The sequence below is a fragment of the Numida meleagris genome, chromosome 23 (assembly GCF_002078875.1).
Source record: "Numida meleagris isolate 19003 breed g44 Domestic line chromosome 23, NumMel1.0, whole genome shotgun sequence".
NCBI lineage: Eukaryota > Metazoa > Chordata > Aves > Galliformes > Numididae > Numida > Numida meleagris.
In genome coordinates this window covers 454,357-477,343 of record NC_034431.1, presented here as the reverse complement: position 1 = coordinate 477,343, position 22,987 = coordinate 454,357, and the positions used below count along the sequence as shown (strand labels likewise).

The window sequence follows — 22,987 nt, the reverse complement described above, 5'->3', positions numbered from 1 at the left end:
AGGGATTAAAAAATGAAACTNAAAAACACACAGCCAGGGATTAAAAAATGAAACTTCTGCATTTCTCCTCATACAGTGTGCAACATAATGTCCCCACACGGTACAAACATGCTCCAGCTGCAGGCTCCTCGTGGTGGCAGCTTGCACAGGAGGTTCCAGGTACCCTGAGTGTCCTCATCTTTAGAAGATGCTGGAGACTCCCCTGTGTGCTTTGCCCTGGGTGAGAACTTAGTGTTTGCATGATGTGTTTGAGGGACGCACTGTCCCCAGCCTTGTCCCCATAGAGCCCTAACCCTTGGGACAGTGGAGCTGGACAGGCATGATGGCAGCCCAGCAGTGACATGAGGGGTCTTCAGGTCTGGCCCCCATGGCACCACTTTGTCCCACTGCTCTGAAAAGCCCGTGGAAATGCCTCTAGCTTTGCTCAGACACTCATGCCCTCAGTGGGCACTACTCCGTTCCACTCGTGGAGCTCCGGCACAGCTCTTCCAGGTCTGTGGAGGCAGTAGACAGACCCCGTTAGCAAGCTGACTGATCTCCAATTAACCATTTAAATAATAACAAAAGCAGAGCACAGGGATCCAACCCCTTCCCATGGCCCACTGAGGGATGTCTGAGTACAGAGGTAATGTTCCACCCCACGGTACAGGGTGTAGGGTACTCACAGCGCAGCACAGTGTCCCTGATCTGCCTGAAGCTGTTCTCCTTGAGAGCCGTGTAGATGTAGTAGAGGTTCCTCAACTCCTTGGGGTAATCTTTCCTGTCAATGTCCTTCAGCACGGGGATGGTACGCCCATTGGCCATCGGGGCCTCGGCTAGCGCCTGGTGCATCTGGTACCTGCACCAGGGGTCCTGCAGGAAGCTGGGGGTGATGAGCATCACCCAGCAGTGGCTGTTCTGCACGGCCTCGCACAGCTCCGTCATGATGGCACTGCCTGCCACGCTGTCCCGCAGCTGCAGGAAACAGCGCAGGCTCTGGGGCTGGCTCTCCAAGTAGGACACCAGCTCCTCCACAAACTCCAGGTCCACCTCACTGTGGCAGATGCACACATCATAGCTCTTTGCCCAGCGTGCGCTGCCCGAGCTGCTGATGTCCACTGGGGCTGGGCGGCCAGGCCGAGCCGTGCTGGTGCTGCTGGAGGAGCTGGAGCTCCAAGCAGAGGAGGAGGAGGAGAAGGAGGAGGGCGAAGACGAAAGTGAGTGGCTGGCAGTGCTATGAGAGCTGCTTGATGTGTGGCTGGAGCTCTGCTTGGGCTTCTGCAGGAGCCGCCTAAACCATCCTGCAGAGGAGAGGGGACAGTAGGAAGGCTCAGCCCTAAGGCCCCAGAAGCCACATCCTCCTGAGCAGCCCCCATCTCACATCCTATAAAGTCTCACAGCCGCCCAACCACCCTGCCTCAGAGTTCCCACACTGCATGACAAGCCCTGGGGTTCTTCCCCACTTCCCTGCCCTCCAGTTCCCCTCTCCCAGCAAACTGCTCACCGGCCATAACAGGCAGTGCACCACTCAGCCTCCAAGCTCCTGCACGAAACCTCTCCTGCAAGGAGAAATGCAGAGGGGAGAGAAAGAACAATGCACGTGAGGACACTTAGCATGGCTACACCCCATAGGCATGCAGCTACAGGGGTCTCAGCCCCAAAACCACCTCCACCAGGGCTGTTTCATGACCACAATGCTCACTCCACGGCAACAATTCCTGGTAAACTCATACAAGCAAAAGGGACAGACAGATTCACTTCCCCTTGCGCTTGCTGCAGGCTGCACATGGGATTTCACCATGACCTGGAGGAATCGCATAGGAAAGGGGAGTGCAGGGAGCATGCAGCAGGGCCAGCCCCATGCATCACCCTGAGCCCTGCGCTGTGGGGCAGCCCCAACTTTTACCTCCTCACCCACCACAGGCATGTTTGTGGTAGCAATGTGTTGGCAATGCCCAGTGCTGCTGCACTGCGCTGCGTAACTTGCCCGGGCTTCAGCTCTTAGGGCAAGCCTTCCTCAAGAACACAGCTCCCCCCTGCCACCTATCTCCCTAAGATTTCCCCCAGAGCAATGTTTCAGATCCAACTCCAAGCACATTGTTCAGTACCATCCCTCTAAGCCCTTGGGATTGCTGAGGTTGTGCATGTCCAAACCCCTTTGCCCCCAAGGGCTGTGATTCGGGACCCCTTTGGCAACATCCTCACCTGCAGCATGCGATGTCGGAGCAGGAGAGCCCCTCATACCTGGAGAAGGGCTAGCCAGAGCTCAGGGGAGGGAAAGGATCCTGTGAGAATGGGAGAAGAGGGAATCAGTTTCCAGGGATCAGCATAGCAGCGCTGCTTCCTACAGTCCACATCCCATGCCCTTGGTGCTACTCCTCCCTCATTTTTAGGGGTGCATCTCTCCCTAAAAACATGTAGGCAGGCCCAGAGGCTGCCTTTGCCCAGTGGGGACCAGCTGCCTGATAGCAGGGGTGCACCAGGTCCCACTTGTCTGACTGTGAGTGCACAGGGATCTGCACCCTGATGAGGTCTGGAGCGCTGGAGCAACCCATACAAGGGATATATACTGGTGCACCAGGAGAAAGCGTGCTCCTGCTTGTTTCAACACCTCCCCTTCCCCCACACTTTTCCACACTTGCATCACCTCACCCAAAATAAGCACTGGAGCCTTTCCCCCACAAAAGGAGCAGGATGTGAAGTGAGCACCGACAAAACCTCCAGTCCCACAAGCAACCCAGTAGCATGCAGTGCCCCGCCCACAGAAACCACACTCCCCAGGGGAGCTCCTGCTTAGTAATAGCAAAAAAAGCACAAGCGTGACATTAAAGAGCAGCTTAGTGGGCAGGGAGCTGGGGTACCCACCTGAAATCCCTATGTCAGAGCACAGAAGGGGCTGCATCAGCCCTGGATGGCAGCATGGCCTGAGGTAGGCAGGTGGGTCTCCTGGGTGGGAAAGGTGCAGACAGAGGACATTCACTCTGGAGCCCAATCAGATCCAGTGTGAATGGCCCAGCTGAGCCACTCCTGCAGCTTCCTCCTTGCCCCAGTGCAGCTCTAACAGAGCAATCCCATCCCCTCCAACCCCATAGGGAGGGCTCACTGGCTCCAGTAGCACAGAAGAGCCACCCTGTCCCCACTGAGCCCACCTCGGGGCTGGAGTCTCACTGGCAGCAGATCAGCTAGCAGCTGGGGCACGGAAGTGGAGACAGGGGAAGCCGGCAGCAATCCTCAGCTGGGAGACCAGCCCTCCCCTGGGCCTCCCTCCATCCCTCCCACATCCGTCACAGCCGGGCCAACCCCACCGGCACAATGAGAACAGCACCTTGACATCCTTACCGCTGTGCATCCTCAAGGACCCCAATTTCCCCCTTTTCCCATCCCTATCTCACTCGCAGCGTGGGGGACAAGACCACCTGGCTCCGTACAAAGCCACAAGCTCCTCATTTATGTGATATGCACAAGCTGATGGCAGCAAACAAGGTGTTTCCCTCCCTACACAAACATTGCAGTCCCACATATCCCACTTAAAGGGTTCAACATCACCCAGAGCACTGGCATTGGAGATTACATTTGCCTTTTTGGCGTATTTCCCCCCACGATGGCAGGAAGCCACCTCCAGCCGCTTAAATCGCTGCTCCGCACCCAAAAGCCGCCGATCCCTTGCAGTGATGCACATTTCCATTCACTGGTTCTACAAAGGATAGACAGGACTCTCCTTCACTGGCCAGGCTAGAGGTGCACAGAGGGGATGGTCATCCCCCGGTGACAGCATCACCTCTTGCATCCCTGCTGTGGGGCTGCCTCTCCCACCCCATGTGGGATTGCCACCCCATGGGCAATGCCCACCCTGCTGCCCACCCTATCGCAGCATGCAGTTGCGAGGAGCCCAGTGCCCCAAGCCCCAGCAGCACCGTGATCAGCCCCACCTCAGATATGGGTGACTGTCAGCTCAGACCTTCTAAGTGGACCAGGGCTTGAAGAGCTGCACTCGCAGGATTTCAGCCTTTCAATCTGGAAAAAGATCCAAGAATAGGTAAGTGGGGGACTCCATTTTCCCCAAACACATCCTCCAACCCACACCCGGCTCCCTCTCCTCAGCAGGGCCAGGCCCTCCCATCGCCACCGAGTCCCAGGCGGCACTCAGTGGCAGAGCTGGCACCTTTGCAAGGCGTTTAGCGCTGATCCGCAGCACTCAGCCCTTCTCCTCACCGGGGAGCAGCCATTTCACTGCGGCTGCCAGCCCACAGGCTGGAGAGGCCCCGCACCGCACCCGGGCTGCGCCCTGAGCACAATGACTCACCGCCCAGCTGGCATGAATCAGCCCCACCTGGAAACCCCGGCCCACAGCGCCCAAGCGCCGCGGACAGATGGGACGCAGAGTCCCCGTGACGCACAGGTGCCAGCCTGCGAGGCGGCCCTTTCACTTCCCCCGGGCACAGCCCCCAGGGCCTCCTCGGGGCCTCCCCGCGGGCCGTCCCACCCCCGCCAGCTGCGGGACAGAGCGGGGCCTCCTCTGCACCGGGCCTGGGCTCCAGCGCCGTGCCCCCCCACGGCCTCCGCTCCCTGCCTTACGCCGACCCCTACGCAACCACTTTATTTACGTTAATTCGCTTTTTAAGGGAACACCGGAGCTCCGAAATACCAACCAGAGACCCCCAGCACCCTCACACGAAGAGCCCGGGAGAACGCTCCGCCCAACGCGCACAGCGCCGCCCACCACAGCCCGTTATTTTTTTTTTTTTTTTTAAATATATCTATGCTGGAAGCATCGCGAGAACAGTGATAATTCTCGCACATGCGCATTCTTCTTCTTCTCCCCTTTCTGGTGGCAATTCCCGCCCCTTCCGGGATGGAGCCAATGGAAGGGCGGTGGGGATGGGGGCGGGCCAATCGCCTCCTGTTCTCCCGCCCACAGCCCTCCAGGGGGCGGGGCGACGCCTGCGCGGAGCGCGGGAAGGAGGGCGTCTCCACATGGGGCGGGCGCGCGGCGCCAGGTGTGCGCGGAGTGGGGAAGCGTCGCCGTGGCGACGGCGGGTGCGTTGCTATGGCGACGGCGGGCCGGGGTCGCGCTGGCAGAAAGGGCGCGAGGTGGGGGCCGCCATAGCAGCAGGAGGCGGCGGGGATGTGGGGGGGCCTCGGCGGAGAGGAGGGAGGCCGAGGGGGCCGGGGACGCGGCCCTGTCCGCCCGGTGGCTCTGGCTGGGATGCACCTCAGCCACAGCGCTCTGCGAGCCCCCACTAAAACGATCTGTTTCAGTGTTTTCCTCTGGGAAAGGGCGCCGGGCCTCGGCTGAAAGCCCCTCTGCTTTCCCGCAGGTGTAGCGGAGCTGGTGGCGGCCAGGAGGGGCGAGGCAGCGCCGAGAGGTGAGGGGACACAGGGCGGCCGGGAGGACTCATCTGAGAGCAGCGTCAAACCGCCCCTTGTTGTCGGTGTCCGTCCTTAGGGCTCGTCGTGACCCGGGGTGCAGCTGGCGCGGAGCAGCCCCTCACCGAAGGGCGCGGGGTTGGGGGAACACGGTTTTTAATTTGCTCGAACGTTAGGTGGTTTGCTAGCACCCAGCAGTAGTCTGCTTCTGCGCTTTCTGTCAATGGTTCCTTGCAAATATCTGTTGTGGGAGCACAGAGCATATACTCAGCGTTTGTTACGGACTTTTATTTCGGTGCTAGAAGCGGGGAGGCACATTGTGCCGTCCCTCATTTTTCCCTAGCTGTCTTTTGCCTTCTGCTCCCGTTCTGCTTTTAGCAACAAATGAATCCGCGGACTCGCTCGTGCAGTCAGCAGGAGCTGCTGTACCCGGGGGCCTTGAGAGAAATTAACACGGTTCCTGGGTGTGGGGGGAGGGACCCCGCAAACCCGTCCAGAGACACGGTGAGAAATGGTTCTGTAGTGCCACGAGTGCAAAGCCAGGCTGTGACAGGAGGACAGCTGAGCCAAGAAGCTGCAGGGTGATGTTTATGCTGTCTCCAACTCAGTGTAGTCTGAATACCTGGAAAGTTCAGGACATCTGGGGGAGGGAGGCTGAAGAGCTGCTGCTTATCTGGTGAGTGCCTGGTTTGTTTATTTCTTTGTGGAATGCTCACAGCGGGGTCGGGTCCTGCCAAGTCCCCTGGGCAGGATTTTCCGTACAGCAGTGGTGTCACACTCGTGGTAATGCTATTTAACTTCAGTTACCCGGCCAGAATGTGTTTGTGCTCGTGTGACCCGTCCCCTGCAGAGTAGACCTTCTCCCAGGCTGAAAATCTGGAGACTTACGAGTCTTTCTCTTCAGAGAAGTAATCTGTAAAGAGCTTTGCTGTTATTAGAGCTCAGAACAAAAACCACTTTTTTGGAGACAGGAGGAGACTAGACATTATTTGTGGTTTGGTTTGGGTTGCTTGTTTCTTTTTGGTTCTCTGCAGCATGCAGAGATGAAGTTTGTAATGTTAGAAAACTGTCTTGGTAGCTATAAGGAACATTTCTTCCTAAGTCTTTTGGAATTTGACTTTTGGAGTGTCCTTAATACTTTAGGATCACGTAAAAATTAAACTGAGTTCTCCATTTATGCTGTTCAGAATACTGTGTACGTGTAAGAGGAGCAGATGGTGGTCAGGCTGGTCTGTGAACAAGTGAAACAAGGAAAAGAAAAGTTTGGTTATGTGGTGGTGCCAAGGGGTGCTCTGGATGGTGACAAATGGGGTTCCTGCTCACCTCTCCCACGTGTTTCATTACAGTGCAGCCTTTCAGAAGGGGAAAGAAATGAAGCCTGGCAAGCATGCTGTGCCGTAGCACTGCTCTTGGGAGAGTCAGTGTGCCCTGTTCTCATTATCCAGCATGAAAAGGTTATTTAGATTATTGGGACAACCTCTTAAATGATTCCTGCTAACACTTACAGCGCAGCTGGGGTTTCCTTCCTGTAGAGCTTTCACGTGCATTACACTGCGGTGCTGCAGTGTTGCTCCTGGAGTTGGTGAAGCGTCTGCAGGAGTATCTATCATTTATAGAATAAATGTTCATTTGTTCTCTTTGGGAGGCCAACTTTTCATGCAGGCAGATAGTGACAGGACAAGGGGAATGGCCTTAAACTAAAAGAGGAGAGATTCAGGTCAGATGTGAGGAGGAAATTCTTCCCTCAGAGGGCAGTGAGGCGCTGGCAGCGCTGCACGGGGCTGTGGTGCCCATCCCTGGGGGTGCCCCAGGCCATGGGTGGAGCCTGGGCTGGGGGGCAGCCAGCACACAGCTGGGGAGTGGAACTGGATGAACTCTGGGTTCCTTCCAACCCAAACTGTTCTGTGATCTCACTGAGGCTGCGTGATGGTGAAGGCCACAATACCTATAAAAAGCTGTGACTTCGGGCCAGCTGCTCTTGTACAGCATTTCTGTTTGGCAAAAGCCTGCCATTGCATTAACACAAACCAGAATTTTTGTTGGACTCTTCATTACAATTGGCAAGAAAAATAGATAAGGGTGCATAGATCTTTCTGTTTTCTTTCCCTTTTAATAGACTTATTTTGGAGAAACATGTGGGAGAGGAGCATTTCCTGGCAGACCTTTTCTATTGTATGTAATTTGCTATTGAGAGAGTTCTCAGCACTGTGGCTTCCATTCTGTCAGCTTGGCGGTCATATCCCACCGAGCCCAGATGTGTGACGGGTGGGATAATCCTTCCCTTGGCACCGTGGAATGGAATGCTCTCTTGGCCTTCTGTAGCCAACAAAAATCTGTTTGTGCCTTTCCCTCCTGCTGTGGCTGAAGCAGCGAGAGCGATGCTGCTGTGAAGGTGCCTTATCCTCAGGCTCCCCAGTGGCTTGTGGCCAGAGAGCCACAGCGGTACGAAGCAGCCAATCTTATCATGCTTTGTTGTTAGGAGAAGTTAAGGAGGTGGATGAGAGCCAAGGTACAAAGTGCAAAAACAAGGAAGCGTGATTCTTGGCTCAAAGGTGATGTCATAAAGATAACGAAACTGGGTATTGTCCGCCCGTGAAAAGCTGGCTGGACAAAAACCTCTCGTCTGTTCCACGTTGTGTTGCATACATGTGGTGACTTTGTTCGTGGTGATTTGTCTACTGTAGAAACTGGATGGCTTCTACGGTCAGCCTGAGTAAAGACACGTTACTGGAAGATGGAATGCCGCCTGCAAAAAAGCCCAGGTAACTTTAATTATACTCCAGTGCATTTCTTCTCATAAGAGCTTTTCCCATAACCTTGCGTTGTTCTTTAATCAGATTGATGTTTGGCACAAAGCTTTAGCAGTCTTTTCAGTTGCTGATCCAGGAAAGGCATTCTGTCTCTAGCTGTGCTCTAAGCAGTGTTTTCCTGTGTTGCATGAAACAAAGGCCTTAATGCTGAGCATGTGCTGAAGGATTGCTTTGCTGCTGGCTTCCTTAACCCCAAAGCCAGGATACATCTTGCACAGGAAGCTTTGTTTTACTGCTCTGTCTCCCTTCGTTAGCATGAATCCTGTATTCTTTGAACATGAGATTTGCAGCCCCAAAACTAAACTGCATTAAATCTAGAATGTCCAGCAGCTAATAGTGAAGTCCTTCTGAAGAAAGGCGTTAACTCATTTGTTTTCTTAGGCAATAGAGGAGAAAAGACAAAACTCCATCTTCGTGGTGTCAGTTTAATGCCCCGTTCTCGTGAAATATCACGTTTCAGACAAAAACGAGCTGCCTCCCAGCTGGCAGATGTTGGCAGGGGTTCTCTGGAAAGCAGGTTGCCACCAGACACAGCGTGACTGGGGGAAGCACGTCCTCCTGAGAAGAACTGGATAACATCACAGGGCAGGTGTAGAAACGGGGAAGGGAGGGGGAGGAGGAGATGAGGTGCACATAGCCACACAGCCCCTTGTTTAGACTCTTCTTAGGATGTGGGCTTCCAAAAGATTGACCTCAAGCGTCACTGGGAGTTGTCATGTTTTTATGGTTTTCTGTCACAGAGTTACCTCTAGATCTGTCTGTGTCTGTGACAGGAGTGTAACAGGGAGGGGATTTCTGTCCTGGCTTAGCAGCCCTCTCAGGGAGCTAGGCTTTGGGAAGGGCCTCTCCAGGGCCCAGCATGGAGAGGAAGCTCCCACTTCCTTTCTTTTGTGCTACTGTAAATAGGACTGCTGTCTTCAGGGCAGGAAGGCTCCCTGGTTTGGGTGCCTGTGAGAGGCAGGCGCAGCCCCAGCCGTGTTAGCTCCTCTCAGGCGTCTGATGGAGGGCAGGGCCTTAATTTGGCCAGTATGTTACAAGTATCCCTGCACCAGTGAATTACACTCTGTATTGCTGGCTGGGTCTTGTCCAGCGTCTTTGATGTTTTGTTATCTTCCAGGTTACTGTTATTAACAAGAATTCTGGCCCTCCCTTAACTGCAAAATGTAATCGACTTCGCTTTGCTTCAGAAGTATTCCTGGGCAGCCTTGGCCTTCCCAGTGACAGCCTTGGTAGAGTACTAGATTGCAAAATACGTTGCAGTTGCATATCCTGAAATTGTGAGCTCTTGTGATGCCAATCTGTGGGGCTGTGCACTGTTTCTGAGGGATATTGAGTTGCATCTCTCTTCTGCTTACCAACGCCCTAATGGACGCTTTGACCCAAAGCTTAGGCAGAGAGTGCCTCAGTTGTCCTTGATTTGTGTGTGCCGTGACCCAGGACATCCTTCTGCGTGTGGTGGTGCCAGTTGTGCTGCTTTGTCCTCTTGCAGGAAGCTATTGCCAAGCCTAAAAACCAAGAAGCCTCGGGAACTTGTTCTGGTGATTGGAACAGGAATCAGTGCCGCAGTTGCTCCCCAGGTCCCAGCACTGAAGTCTTGGAAGGGTTTGATCCAGGCCCTCCTGGATGCTGCTATTGACTTTGATCTTCTGGAAGATGAAGAAAGCAAAAGGTTTCAGAAGTGTCTCCATGAGTACAAGAACTTGGTTCACGTTGCCCATGACCTTATCCAGAAGCTGTCCCCGGTGAGTGTGCTCGCAGCAGGGTGCGTCGGGTCCTGATACCCTGCCCCAAAGAGAGCAGTTGGTTTTGGAGGTACAGCAGGTCCTGCACTGACAGGGAATTGAGCACATGCAGTTACTGCGCTGGGTTCCTGAGGTCGTGTTTTGGGCCTGATTGTTCTGGGACAGATGTGGAGGTGGATGTGTGTCAGCAGCAGCCAGGAGCTCGCAGAGCTGTGTGCCTTGGACAGCCGTGTGCCCACAGTGGCTGTGATTCTCGCTCTCGGGGTCTTGGTACCACACTGCTGGCATTTCATGTTGAGCTTGCCAGGGAGCGTTCCCACCTCAGTGGAGCATATGAAGGGCCAGAGGAAATCCCATGTCCAGTTGTGGAGAGTGGCACTCCTTTATCTCTGAGCTCCAGAGCTGAGCTGAGTCAGTAGGTCTGGATGGAGCAATGCCCGATGAATGTCTCTTCTCAGATATTCTCTTGTTCTTGCTCTTCGACCTGAAAATAAATCTGATAAAAGCGTGCTGTGTTTGCCTTGCAAGGACCCGTAGCTTTGCAGAGCTCTTCAAGAAACGTGTGGGTAGTTGCTGTGTGTTCATTTGGCATGAAGTATGAAAAGAAACCAGGCTCTGATCTTAATCTCTCTCTGCTTCTCAGCGCACAAGCAATGTTCGCTCAACATTTTTCAAAGACTGTTTATATGAGGTGTTTGATGACCTGGAATCTAAAATGGAAGATTCTGGAAAACAGCTGCTTCAGTCAGTGCTTCACCTAATGGAAAATGGGGCACTTGTGTTAACCACGAACTTCGATAACCTGCTGGAACTGTATGCAGCACACCAGGGGAAGCACCTGGAGTCTCTTGACCTGACGGATGAGAAGAAGGTAAAGGATGTTGATCCTTAATGTCAGGGCTGAGCTGGGACAACACGGGACAGTGGCAGCTGCAGGATGTGCTGTTATGCCCTTGTCAGGGGGTTGTGCTGCTGGCAGTAACTGACGTCATGTTAGATGAACACCGAACAGAGGCTCTGACAATTTGGGGCAGTGAGCAGAGGAACGAAGACGCAGGCTGGTTTCTAAAACGCCGTTCTTACTGGCTGATATCCAGCGCTCAGGCCTTCAGCCTCTGTCCCTGAAACCTGTGGCTGGGCCTTGCTGAAGTACAGCGAGCCTTGCTTCCACATAAGGCTCGGGTTGACAGTTCTCACCGAAACAGGAAGCTCTGGGCAAAAAGCAGACCTGGCCCGTGTATTTTTGTCATGTGCTGAGGAATGCTTTTTGTGAGAGGGCTCTGTCCTGCGAGGCAGCATGCTGCGACTCCTCGGTGCCTTCGCCTCCTTCCTTCCTGCCCTCCGCCCAGAGCCGCTTCCACAAGGGCCGAGCAGCTCTGTGTGGGACAGCACCTTGTGCTGGACTCGCTGTGCTGCAGTTGTAGCTGTTGGCCTCACACACTTCCCTGCCCCGGGCTTCAGCCAGGCAGAAAATGAGAGCGGCAAACAGCCTGGCCCGTGCCCTCCAGCGCCTGCCCTCCTTTACACCGTGGGTTTTACGTGTGTGTAGCACGGTGCCGCTGTTTGTGGATGCTGTGAAGTATTTTGTTTCTTTCCACTCTGACTTGTTTCTGTGCTTAGCGTTTCCTGTGTGACCTCTTAATCTCCATGGCTGGAGGTACTTAGAGCAATACAAATAAGCGTTCTAATTACTGCCAGCTTACATGAGCTGTGGTCTGTAGGAGTAAACCGAGAGCCTCGGAAGTGGCTTTCTGAAATGAAGGTCAGCTACCGAGCCTTCTCAGGGCCCAGGGGGGCCAAAAAATGAACTTGGTAGACTCAAGAAATTTGCTGACATTATATTCCGCTTTTCCCCTTTTTCTGCTGAGCCTGGTGCGTTGATTAGTGTCTTCCAGTGGCGTTAGCCATTCCTCTGTAGTGTTGAACCAAGAAGTGCCATAGGCTGCTGATGTAGACGCTGTTGAACTCATGACCTCTGGAGGAGACAAGCTGGAACATGAGGAAGAAGCTGCCTCTGAGAAGCTTCTCCAGAACAGCCACTTTAACAGCGCACGGTTCAACACTTGAAGAGGTGGGAGGCAAGTCCTAGGGCAGGAGCTGCAGAAGATCTCAGCGAGGACTGTCCCCGAGCAGCCCGGTGGGAGCTCGGCTGGAAGCACTCGCTGACGCTGCCGGCACTGTTTGTTTTGGCAGGTGCTGGAGTGGGCGCAGGGGAAGAGGAAGCTCAGTGTCCTGCACATCCACGGCGTGTACACGAACCCGAGCGGCATCGTGCTGCACCCGGCCGGCTACCAGAACGTGCTGCGCAACACCGAGGTCATGGTGAGGCCCTGCTGCAGGAGGCTGGGTTGTGCTTCTGCTCAGAAACCAAACGCTGTTCCCAGCCTGCCCTGCCCTGGGTTTTCCTGAGCCATCATCGGCTGCCCCGCGCTAAGCCTGGAGCTTGCTCCCCGAGACACGTGTTCACCGACCTGAGGTTGAATATTTTGAAACGTGTGTTATGTAAATATCCCATTTCTGATAGGCCTGTGTGTGAACAGCGTGGGCTCAGCCGAGCTTAAAATGTGAATTTAGATAGATTTTATGCAGGTTGTCACTCCTGAATGTTGGTGAAGGGAACAAAGGGGATCGGCTCCTGAGCAGCTTGTCTCTAGGCAGCTAGCCTGCAAAAACACCTCGCCTCGACTGAGTTCGGGCTGAATGAATGGTGACACTTCTGAAGAGTCCCATACATCTGAAGCCAAATACTTTCTGAAAACACGCTTTGCTCTCACTGTGAACACCTTTCCTTTTTTCTCCTCAAGCGAGAGATTCAGAAGCTGTATGAAAATAAGTCGTTCCTGTTCTTGGGCTGTGGTTGGACTGTTGACGACACCACGTTTCAGGCCCTGTTTCTGGAAGCTGAGAAGCACAAGTCGGACCTGGAGCACTTCATGCTCGTGAGGAGAGGAGACGTGGATGAGTTTAAGAAGCTCCGCGAGAACATGCTGGACAAGGGGATTAAAGTGATTTCCTATGGAGATGAATACACAGACCTGCCCGAGTACTTTGGGAGGCTGGCGAGCGAGATCGCCATGCGGGGCCGCGCAGGTACGGGCTGCGGCTGTGTGCGCCTCACAGACCCGTCCCAGCAGCACAGCTGTCACTGTGAGCTTGGGGGCACGAGGCAGCATTGCTGCCTCCTTTCTCTGTCATTTTTCCCCCAAATTTTCTGCACTTGTAGTTGGATTTGAGGCTTATTTTCACACGACCACTGCACATTCATACAGTTAAAACAGCTCTACTGCTCCAGACGCATCCATGCCTGTTTTTTTTATGTGCAGCTGGCATCATTTATTCTCCTCCTAGTGAAAGGAAAGTGCATTCCAGGCTCATCATTTGGTCTCAGTGACCTGCATGCTACTCAGACTGAGCCGATGCTTTAACAAATGAGATCTCACACTAATAAATTATAAAAATCAGGAACAAGCTTGCTAGCCAGAGCCTTGCTGGTGTGTGTCCTGAAGGTAAAACCCAGCCAGGAGAGCCTGTCACACAGAATCGCTCAGTGCTGAAGTGCTGCACCCACATTCCTGGCACTGATGGCTCCTGAAGTGCTGCCCTGTTCCTGGAGGAATGCGGGCTGAATGCTGCCCTCCTGCCTTCCCAGCACATACTTATGCTCTGCTCTGTTCTAGGTGTGCCTAAGGAAGGACAACAGCTGAACGGCTCCACTGCAGCCCACGCTGAGATAACAGGTAAAGCTTCCCCAAGTGCAGAGTGAGAGGTTCCACATCCATTGGGGCAAGCTGCCGGCGTGCACAGCATGACTCCAGAGCTGGCCCCAGTTCAGAGCTTTCAAAGCAGAGGCCCCACCTGCCCTGTGGCACCCAGCGTGCCCCTTTCCCACCACGTCACGGGGCTGGAGGTGCCACAGGAGCAGCGCTGGGCCCAGGCAGGTTTTCCAGAGCCTTTCCTTCCCCGCAGGATGCAGCACGTGAGCCTCAGCCCCAGCCCAGGAGCAGAGCTGTGGGTGCTCCCCACACTGCAGGCAGCCCCAGCGCCGTGTGAGGGGAGGAGCAGCAGCGCCCTGCCCACAGCTGCTGCCTGCCCAGCTGTGCTGAGCCCCACAGAGCCAGGCAGGCACAAGCCAGAGGGCTGGGCCCGTCCTCCCACGGCTGCCTGACAACACAGTCTCTTTTTTATCATGGTTATGTTTGCAGGGGAGCAGTGTCTCCCTGCCGCTGCTGCAGCCTCCTGCAATTTCATACTTAACGCTTTTGTATTCTCTACTTTCACTTCAGAATGAAACTTGAGCAGTTATGGTTTTTTTTTTACTTGAAGCTCTAGTTTTATAGTCCTTTCTTTATACTGTACAGTATTTTGTATGTTGAAGCTCGTATTAAAGGCCTGTTCAGTTCCATTGCCCCTTCTGGCTGCTGTTTGGTTTGTGTGCAAACGTGGCCCAGGCTGAAGGCAGAGGCCCCAGTCTGCCTCCCTCGGGAGGAGGAAATGGGTCTGGGCTGAAGGCAAGCTAGTTGTACACAGAAAACAAATTATGAAGTTTATTTATATAAATTATGTCTTTTAGCAGACAGCATTCAATTTATTGCACTAGAGCACATCTGCAATACGGAGCTACAAGACATAAGAGAGTTTTGTATTATTCAATGTAGCACTTTAGACCAGGATCAAGAGGCACTCTAAAGGGGGGGAGAAAGGGCGCAGGGAAGCAGCAAGCAGCCACCACTGTCTTCCAGTATTTTTTTTTCTTTTGTTACGTATTCGAGGCAGCAAACAACACTGAGGGCAGCAGGCAGAAGATGCCCAGGGGCACGCTGCCCTTGGACTCTGGCTGGTGGAACAACCTGCACGACCAGACCGCGTTGCTGCAGCTCTGGCTCCTGCCAAAATACGCAGTTCTCTGGGTACCCTGCAGCAAGACCCCAGTGACAACAGAAATGGGGACCATAAGGCAATTCAGCATCTCCCCGGGAGCCCCTGCTTGCCCAGGACAGGGGCAGGCTGTTGCAATTTTTGGTTTATCAACTTTGGTGAGCTGCTACAGCCAAAGTTAGCAGCACTAGGAACGGTCAGATGGTCTAACGCTGTCACTAAGCAGCAGCGGGCCCTGGTGTACGCTCTGCAAGAGCACAAAGGAGCAGCCTGGGGCTCAGTACCCACCTGCAGCAGCGCCCAACAGCCCACAGCTGCTGCTCGTGACAGGACAGCCCCAAAGCGCAGCAGGTCCTTGCATTGCCACTCGGATAGCATGAACAATACAAAGCTCTGGTTTCAGCCTCTGCATGAGGGAGGCTGAGTTACTGGAACAGAATGAAGGAATGCAGGGGCAGGGCTGCACTGGGTGAAGCCCCGCAACTGACCAGGAGGAATGCTCCAAATAGAGAAGAGAGCTTTCATCTACAAATACACTGTAGTCAATAAATATGGCAGGAGAGCATGGACTTAACTGGAATAAGCACGAGGTGATCAGGTAACACCTTCCTTCCTACTTTATACTCATGCAGCGCTGGAAGAGCACACCAGCGAGCATTCAGATGGGCAGGGGAAGCACAGCCCTTGCACCCGCATCCCTTCATTCTGTTTTGCACTACACTGGAAAGACTAATCAGTCACAGGGTGAAGCATGTTCTTCTGAGACATCTGCAAACAGCAATTTGGTGCAATACTTGGTTTTAGGCCTTCATGAGCGCTGCGACCACAGCCTTGGCATTAAGGCTACGCAGATCACAGTAGGTTTGTCCAGTACCAACAAAAACGATGGGCTTGCTTGTGATGTAGGTCATGGAGATGGCAGCGCCGACCTGCCGAGGGGACGAGCACCGTTAGCAGGGCCAAAACCTCACACCTCCCAGCGTACAGCCCGTTCCTCCAGAGAAACATTGCCAGTTCACTGTGGACTTCATGGGAAGGGGAAAAAAGGACCCGAGAATGCAACAAGGAGGATCCAAATTTCTGAGCCTGAAGCTCTGAGGTTTGGAGAACAGTTAGATGCAGACACAGGCTGCTCCCGAGGATGCAGGCTCCTCACGCCCCGCGGGCAGGCTGGGAGGCTGTGGGGTGTTACACCTGGTAACCAGGTGCCGGTGCCATCTGCAGCCACAATCACCTCCCACCAAGACTCCACCTTCTCCAGATTTCGCTCCCTACACTGCATAAGCAAGTTCACCCTGATTTAAAGCCACATTATTCTGCATGGCATTGAATGCAGGCTCTGAGTGCCTGATCCGGGTGCACTTCCCTGCATGCTGCTCGGGACGTGCTTGCTGCAGCTGTCCCAGTATTACCTCCTCAGGGGAGCACACACATTCAGCCTCCTTATGTTTCCCAGATCTGTATGGTCCAAATTCTACATACCCCAGCATGATACTGCCAAAGAACTGGGACACCTCACAGCCATTTTCCCCACAGGGACAGAAATCAGTCCGCTTCATTCCGCCTAGATGGCTGGAGTGCATTTAAATACTGAGGACAGCCTCTAGGAGGGGTTGTAAGTGACCCACTGGAAACAGCCCTTGTTTGTTGACTGCACCTCTTCCCTCCTGTCACCAGCGGGAAGCTCTCTGCAAGGTTAAGGTTGGAGATAACCCCCCGAGCATAAAACGCTGCTCCCCGCCCCCCCCTCCCCTTACCTTGTCATCGATGGTATCAAACTTGGTGAGAACAATTCCATCAATGAGCCGGGGTGTCTGTGCCATGGAGTGGTCAGCCAGGGCCTTGTTGAACTTGACCTGAGGAAGAGAACAGACCCAAGAAATGAAGTTGTGATGCCAACACTGTCTGAAACTCCTCCCGTAAAACCTGCAGACATCTTCTGCTCTCATCTGCCCTTCCCGGAAAGCAACTCTGGACACTCACCAGCTGATCCACAGCCTCATTTCCCACCAGAGCTTCTCCAACGAAAAGAACCAGGTCAGGAGCATTGACCGCAATGAGTTTTGCCAGAGCTGTCATCAAGGGGGCATTGTCCTGCATGCGGCCTGCCGTGTCCACCAGCACCACATCAAAGCCCTGGTTACGAGCTGGGGAGACGGGGAAAAAGCGTAAGTAGGAGGGAGCCCAGGGGTCCCAGGACAGCCTCCTCCTGCCACCAGCTCCTTCCTACCATAGGAGATGGCCTCCATGGCGATCCCTGCAGCGTCCTTCCCGTAGCCCTTCTCGTACAGCTGCACCATGGTCCGCCCACCGTGGTTCTCCGGGGGATGCAGGGCATTGAGGCGGCGGGTATGTGTGCGGAGCTGCTCCACCGCTCCCGCACGGAAGGTGTCACAAGCAGCAATGAGGACGCTGAAACCATTCTCAATGAGCCAGAACGAGATCTGCGGCCGGCAATGGGAAAACCTTGTTAGTGGCCACAGCCCGAACTCGGCCCTGTCCCAGGAGCCACCAGCACTGCACCCTACCTTGGCCAGGTTGGTGGACTTCCCAACACCATTGACGCCACAGAATGTGACCACGTAGGGGCGGCGGTGACGCTGTGCATCCATGACATCCCGGAGGACGTCCACACGGCGCTGCGGCTGCAGGATCTGCACCAAAGCCTCCTGCAGGGCCTGCTTCACTGTTGAGGTCACCGCTGGGGAAAAAGGAGATAAAAGGAGAAGCTGTCACACCTGGAAAGCCCTGCAGGGAAGCCCTGAGCCCCAAATCACCAACACGAGGAGGCCAGGAAGAGGCTTAGGTATCAATTTCACCAGGTCAGAGAAGCAAGGGACTCAGGCCAGCAAGCTGCACACACCAAGAAGCAACACAAGCGTGGCACAACCACTTACTGGTGAATGTTCCCATCACTTTCCCTTCCAGTTTCTTAGCCACTGATTCACAGAGCTGGACTGCAATTTCAGCTGCCACGTTTTTTGCTTTGGGAGGGAGAGAGAGAGAGAGAGAGAGAGGAGAGAGCAGGGTTACCAGGGCAGAATGGGTGGCACATGCCAGACACCAGTGTCACACTGGGCCCTGGGAGTTTGGTGCATCGAGGGAAGGAGGGAGCTGAAGGATCCCCTCTGGATTACACTATTCAGACAAAGCCACGCACAGCAGACCCACACATACCAATCAAGTGATCTTTCATCTTCTCCAGGACTGGGTCCATGTCCTGCCTTGTCAAGCTCTTGGAGCCCACCAGGCCTTTCAGCATGCCAAACATACCTCCAAGGCCACCTTTCTTTGTGCTGCACAGAAAGAGAATAATTACCTCAGGTTTGAACTGCATAGTGCATGCAACAGCCAGCAACAGGGAGACAAAGGAGCCTGTCACAGCTGACAAACAGACCTGTTTGTTCTGCTGCCTTGCTGGTTAGTCTGGGAAATGAATTATGGGAGAGAAATCATGAAGTGTGTAGCAATCAGGGGCTCAGGAGCCTCTACCTGGGTTTTGAAGTGTTCTGAATAATCTTCTCCTCCTCAGCTTCTTCATCACTCTCATATTCAAGGTCATAGAGGCGGCCAGGCTCCCGATTTCGATCCCTAAGGGCCTGCAGATGAAAGCAGTACACTGAGAAGTGGCAACTGCTTAACTGCATTTTCCTGGCTTGCTTTCAATGCCACCAGGAACAGCATCAGCTAGTCAGCAGAGGCAGCTCTACAGATCTTTGCCAGAAGGGCTCAGTTGTTTGATCCAATGTGCATGCAAATCTGGCGCTGTTTGCAGCTGTCTCAGCAGGAGAAAACATTCTCTAGGCGGTAACTTCACAGGCAGAGGGCTGGGCGCTCTGATCCTCCCTTCTAGCACTTTCTCAGCCAGCCTTGGAGACCAGGCCGCGTTCGTGATGCCCAGCTGACTCCAGAACAATGCACCAAAGCTGACACCATGACCTGACTTCTCCTTACCATATCAGGGTCAAATTCCTCCATGGGAGAGGCCTCTGAGTTCCCGTTGGTAGTGGAGTTACTATAATCAAGTACTTTGGCGTTAGAGTTCCCCAGATCCCATACTCGGGGTTTCTTCCCCTTCTCCTTCTGAGCATCAGGCTTTGGAGACTTGCTGAAATGAAGAGTGGAGACATTTTGTTCAGTTTAATAAGTATGAGCAAACGCTTCCTTAGAGGCTTTGAAAATTCAAAGTCCAGGTATCAAAAAAGGCAGAAATCCAAGCTAAAACTGACCAGTGCCAAGTCTCCAGAGTTTATCTATCTGAACTTTAGTCTTGTCTCAGGCTCAGTGTGGGCTGCTTCAACCCAAGCCAGGTATCAACTCACCCTTTACTCACAATGGGAAAAGCTCCCCCCCCACAAAAAAAAGAGATCTGGACCACACATGAGGTCTGAACTTTGAACACCACACTGTACTTTGAGCACAGTCTGACGATTGACAGGATGACTTCCAGGGGCACTGAAGGAAAGAGAAGCTCAGGCATCACTGAGGGAAGGCACAGAGCCTCCTTTCTGCACACACCAGCAAGAGCTGGGCTGCAGCACCTGTGGACTCACCACAACCTGGCCATGCCCTTGTTACCCACCTGGACTTCTCCCCTGCTTTCATGTGTCTCTTGAAGAATTCTTCCCGGTTCTTCTGCAATATTTCATCCTTGGTCAGTTCCTCCCTGTCCCCAGCTGCTGAGGACTGCTTTTCACCTGGGGCTGCTTTACTGGAGGCTGTAACAGCATCATTCCCTGAAGGAAAGAGCCCCAGCACAAGCTCAGCCTTGCAGAACTAGCAGAAAGAGCCAGGCACCACATTGACTGCACGTGAGAAATTCCTCTGTGAAGACAGAGACCCACTCCAGCCCCACCTTGGAGATTTTGGAAGCCTCAGGACACAAGCATCTTATTTCAGCCCAAAGGCAGCCACATTTGGGATCCCATTTCCCCAGAATTAGCAGTTTATGAACCAGCTCTCTCCAAACATCTTTGTACGCTGGTCATTCCCCACCTCAGTACCAAGAATGCACCCAGTGACTGGCTGCTAGCCTGCGGTAACCCCACAACTACAACCCTGAGCCACCAGCCTCTGTCCACCCACCACGTGTGTACATGTCTAGCTGTATGCTGGACATTTTCTCCAGAAGGATACTGTGAGAAATAGTACCGAAAGCTTTACTGAAACCCAAGATTATACTAACTGGCTTTCCTAGAACAGCGAGGTGGGTAACATTACTATACCAGATTAAGACTGTTAAGCAGGACTTTCCCCTCGAGCCTGTACTGGCTGTGACCAGAAGACCCTGAACAATATTCAGGTGCTGTGGAATGATTAGGAAATCACAGGCAGGGCCACACGTGACCCACATTTCACAACACTGAAATATTTACACCCCTCCCACCCACACATCACATTTTCCTTCAACTAACCTTCCTTTTTGGAACCTTTGTTCTTCTTGTTCTTGACTTTCTCCTTTGGTTTCTCCCCTCTGGTCTCTATCATACACTTGACAGTCTTCTGAGACTTCACAGACTGCTCAAATGTCTTCATCACGGTGGGAGCTCGGACCTTACTGCTCTCCTCCGCTTCCCTGTGAGAGAGCGCCCACGGGCCTGAATCGCAGCCCTGTGCCCCCAACCCCCACATCTGTGTCTGCTCTAGATAGAAGCAACATTAAACAGCTCAGACCTTCCCACAGACCATTTTTAATCAGGTTTTGGCTATTATGGCCACATTTGCTATCACACAGCAGGCAGCACAGTTGAAGAGCTCACCCACACTCAGACACAGTGCTGAGCACTGGGCAGCTCTGCAGGGGTAGGAAAGCTCCTTACCGCAGGAGGCGCAGGAAGTCATCTTTAAAATCAAAGGTGCCATTTAAGATGCCCAAAGCGCCCTTCTGCTGGAACTCATTGCGATATTTGTCTCTGAACTCCTTGTGAACATCATCTATCAACTTGTCGACGTAGGTTAAAGTCAGGATCTTCTGAAATCCCACCTGCAACAAAGTGCAGTGGAAAAATGTCCCCTTAAGCAAATGGCACTTCATTAAAAAAAACCACCACCAAAACCATTAATTGCTACTACATCCAGCAGGCAGCAGTGACCTCTCAGGATTCCAGACACTTGGTACGAAATTCTTTAATTTCAGGCACCAGATGATGCAGGCCTCAGGCTACGTTTTCTAATCTGACCTCCCAAGCTTTTAATATGCTCTCTCTCTCTCTCAAAAAAAAAAAAAAAAAGTGGCATAATGCAGAGCTTTGCTTTAAAATGTGGCTCCCCCAAAAATGCTGCTTCATAGCAACAAAAACATGCACTCAATGACCAGAAAGCCTTGTGCTTATCTGCAGGCACGCAGTGAAGGTTGTGTGGAGTCACTGAGATGTAGTACAGAGAGCTCAAGGGGAAAAGCATCACAGCGTTTCCTGAAGTTGAAAAGATTATGCATTTTTTGCTTTCTTTTTTTTTTTTTTTTTAATAAATCCAGACACAGACTCCTCGTCTGCAATGAGATTTTCTTAGAATGTAACAGCCTGCGCTGTTTCCATTCCACCTTCAAAGCTGGAGTCTTAATCCTATCACTGCTGACTAAAATAAACCAACACAGTCCATAGCAGTGCACGACTGAAGAAGCAGCCACACCCTGCCCACAAAACCCAGTCCTCAGACAACACAAAACCCTACAGTGTGCTGAGAAAGTGCACTGAGAACGCAATGGGCAGGCAAAGCACCATGGGTGACCTCAGCAAAGAGCATCCCTCACCCCAAAAAAATCCCAGAGCAAGAAGGTAACCGAGGCAGACAGACAAACCATGGCACTATCTGAAGCAGCAGTTTGCTCAAGGTGCACTGAGATGATCATTCTCCAGTGCTGTGTGTGCAGGAACATTCCTGTCCGAACAGGATGGTTTCCAGCCGCTTGCACCCTATGTGCTGCTCCTCTCAAGCTGTCCCCGTGGCAGCTCTGCGTGCCCAGCGCCAGCTGTCCTGCTCCCAGCCCCGCTCAGTGTCAACCCCTGGGTGTTTTCTTTGACACACAGCCCAGCTGCCGCATTTCTCAATGGCCACCAACTGTTCTGGTGCCACAAGTGGAGGAGAGGGAACAACAGGGACATTGTGTCCCAGGGAAAGCGTCAACTCACCTGTGTGCAAGCTGCCTTTTGCATCATTCAGCCCTGAGCTAAGCCCTGCTTCTTGTGAGGTTTTAGTAAGTCAGGAGAAAGCCTTAACCCCACAGGAAGGCAGCACCCAGCATTTGTGCCTTCCTGAAGCTTCTGACCAAGTCACAAACCCCCCTGAGCACTCTCTTCCCCTTCTGAGCCTGAGCAAGCCCCTTCCTGAAGGTCCCTCAGAGCAGACAGCAAGACAGTCAACCACAGAAACAAAGCATTTAGAGACAAGGGCAGCCCATGGGGGCCACTTACCACAAACACCAGCTCAAACTGGTTGTCCAGCTTGTACTTGAGCGTGAGGGCTTCATGGGTGAAGGAGTTGTTGCCGCCTCGCTCCTATGGAAGGGACCCATCACTCCAGGATGAGGGAAATGGGTGACAGCAACAGCGTGACACCCCCCCTTGCTGTTCCTGCTTCTCCCCCAGCCAGAAAAAGCTCCCCACAATGGGGACACTATTCCAGATCCAGCCCTCAGCGCCCAGATAGGGACCCCCACCCACCGCCACCCTCCTCACTGCCGCACCTTCACCTCCAAAGGAAGCGGCTCTCTAAAATTCGGTGGTGCTAAGCTATACTCTCCAATTCCCATATATGAGGTTCCTCTTCGTCCCGCCCCCTCATGCAGGCGGTCTCCCCTTATCCCCTCTCCTCACGCAGGCAGCCGCAGCCTCTCCCTCTCTCCCCCTTACGCAAGTCTGCCCCTCATGTAGGCCCCTCCCTCATGCAGGCCTCCGCCGCCGCTCCCCCCGCCCGGGCGGACCTGCAGAAGCACGGAGCGGATGAGGGCGTTAACAGGGGCAGTAGCGGCGGCGGCGGGCCCGCGGACGCCCTGGAAGCACCAGAGGACGAGCCCGCCCTTGCTGAAGATGGTGAAGAAGTCCAGCATGGCGGCGCCGGGCCGGGCTGCGCGCACACGTCGCACTACTCCGCGCACTTCCGCCGGAAGTCACCGTGTAGCCGCGAGGCTTCCCATTGGCTGCTGGGCCGAGAGAGGATGTGGTGGGAAAGCCAATGGAGAGGCGAGGTGGGAAGGGAGGGGCGTGAAGGCGGAGC

General features: G+C 53.6%; 3 protein-coding genes across 34 annotated transcripts; 1 reads left to right on the top strand and 2 right to left on the bottom strand.

The window, feature by feature from the left end:
• Positions 41–4,725, bottom strand: TIRAP (TIR domain containing adaptor protein). Of its 28 annotated transcripts, none has more exons than XM_021376155.1 (7): positions 4,629–4,725; positions 3,909–3,993; positions 3,551–3,673; positions 2,845–2,925; positions 2,224–2,264; positions 1,484–1,538; positions 41–1,280 (listed from the first exon to the last, which is right to left on the bottom strand). In XM_021376155.1, the coding sequence occupies exons 4-7, from the start codon at positions 2,879–2,881 to the stop codon at positions 520–522; spliced, it is 894 nt and encodes a 297-aa protein (XP_021231830.1). In that variant the 5' UTR covers positions 2,882–2,925; positions 3,551–3,673; positions 3,909–3,993; positions 4,629–4,725; the 3' UTR covers positions 41–519. The 28 variants fall into 28 exon arrangements, with proteins under 28 accessions (XP_021231830.1, XP_021231838.1, XP_021231835.1 ...); XM_021376163.1 differs by having other exon boundaries at positions 3,938–3,993; XM_021376160.1 differs by having other exon boundaries at positions 4,584–4,648.
• On the top strand, positions 4,886–14,304 carry FAM118B (family with sequence similarity 118 member B). 4 transcript variants are annotated; one of them, XM_021376123.1, is made up of 9 exons: positions 4,886–5,016; positions 5,298–5,345; positions 8,031–8,108; positions 9,646–9,898; positions 10,542–10,769; positions 12,092–12,220; positions 12,703–12,988; positions 13,576–13,635; positions 13,865–14,304. In XM_021376123.1, the coding sequence occupies exons 3-9, from the start codon at positions 8,038–8,040 to the stop codon at positions 13,876–13,878; spliced, it is 1,041 nt and encodes a 346-aa protein (XP_021231798.1). In that variant the 5' UTR covers positions 4,886–5,016; positions 5,298–5,345; positions 8,031–8,037; the 3' UTR covers positions 13,879–14,304. The 4 variants fall into 4 exon arrangements, with proteins under 4 accessions (XP_021231798.1, XP_021231800.1, XP_021231799.1 ...); XM_021376125.1 differs by having other exon boundaries at positions 4,948–4,976; XM_021376122.1 differs by lacking the exon at positions 4,886–5,016 and adding an exon at positions 5,050–5,070.
• Positions 14,419–22,884, bottom strand: SRPRA (SRP receptor alpha subunit). 2 transcript variants are annotated; one of them, XM_021376093.1, is made up of 14 exons: positions 22,695–22,884; positions 22,186–22,269; positions 20,593–20,756; positions 20,188–20,348; positions 19,356–19,509; positions 18,728–18,881; positions 18,266–18,372; positions 17,951–18,069; positions 17,671–17,757; positions 17,302–17,474; positions 17,004–17,217; positions 16,757–16,920; positions 16,531–16,629; positions 14,419–15,702 (listed from the first exon to the last, which is right to left on the bottom strand). In XM_021376093.1, the coding sequence occupies exons 1-14, from the start codon at positions 22,818–22,820 to the stop codon at positions 15,574–15,576; spliced, it is 1,935 nt and encodes a 644-aa protein (XP_021231768.1). In that variant the 5' UTR covers positions 22,821–22,884; the 3' UTR covers positions 14,419–15,573. The 2 variants fall into 2 exon arrangements, with proteins under 2 accessions (XP_021231768.1, XP_021231769.1); XM_021376094.1 differs by lacking the exon at positions 22,695–22,884 and adding an exon at positions 22,458–22,611.

What these genes read in the sequence shown, in the direction of transcription:
- FAM118B (XM_021376125.1), top strand. Translation starts at nt 4,954, where the DNA reads ATGGGGCGGGCGCGCGGCGCCAG. An exon ending in GGGCGAGGCAGCGCCGAGAG is followed by an intron (nt 5,346 to 8,030) that starts GTGAGGGGACAC and finishes TGTCTACTGTAG; the next exon opens with AAACTGGATGGCTTCTACGG. An exon ending in TGCGCAACACCGAGGTCATG is followed by an intron (nt 12,221 to 12,702) that starts GTGAGGCCCTGC and finishes TTTCTCCTCAAG; the next exon opens with CGAGAGATTCAGAAGCTGTA.
- SRPRA (XM_021376093.1), bottom strand. Translation starts at nt 22,820, where the DNA reads ATGCTGGACTTCTTCACCATCTTCAGCAAGGGCGGGCTCGTCCTCTGG. An exon ending in AGGAATTTGACCCTGATATG is followed by an intron (nt 18,373 to 18,727) that starts GTAAGGAGAAGT and finishes TTTCATCTGCAG; the next exon opens with GCCCTTAGGGATCGAAATCG. An exon ending in AGTGATGGGAACATTCACCA is followed by an intron (nt 17,475 to 17,670) that starts GTAAGTGGTTGT and finishes CTTTTTCCCCAG; the next exon opens with CGGTGACCTCAACAGTGAAG.
- TIRAP (XM_021376155.1), bottom strand. Translation starts at nt 2,881, where the DNA reads ATGCAGCCCCTTCTGTGCTCTGACATAGGGATTTCAG. An exon ending in CTCTGACATAGGGATTTCAG is followed by an intron (nt 2,265 to 2,844) that starts GTGGGTACCCCA and finishes CCATTCTCACAG; the next exon opens with GATCCTTTCCCTCCCCTGAG. An exon ending in TGCACTGCCTGTTATGGCCG is followed by an intron (nt 1,281 to 1,483) that starts GTGAGCAGTTTG and finishes TCTCCTCTGCAG; the next exon opens with GATGGTTTAGGCGGCTCCTG.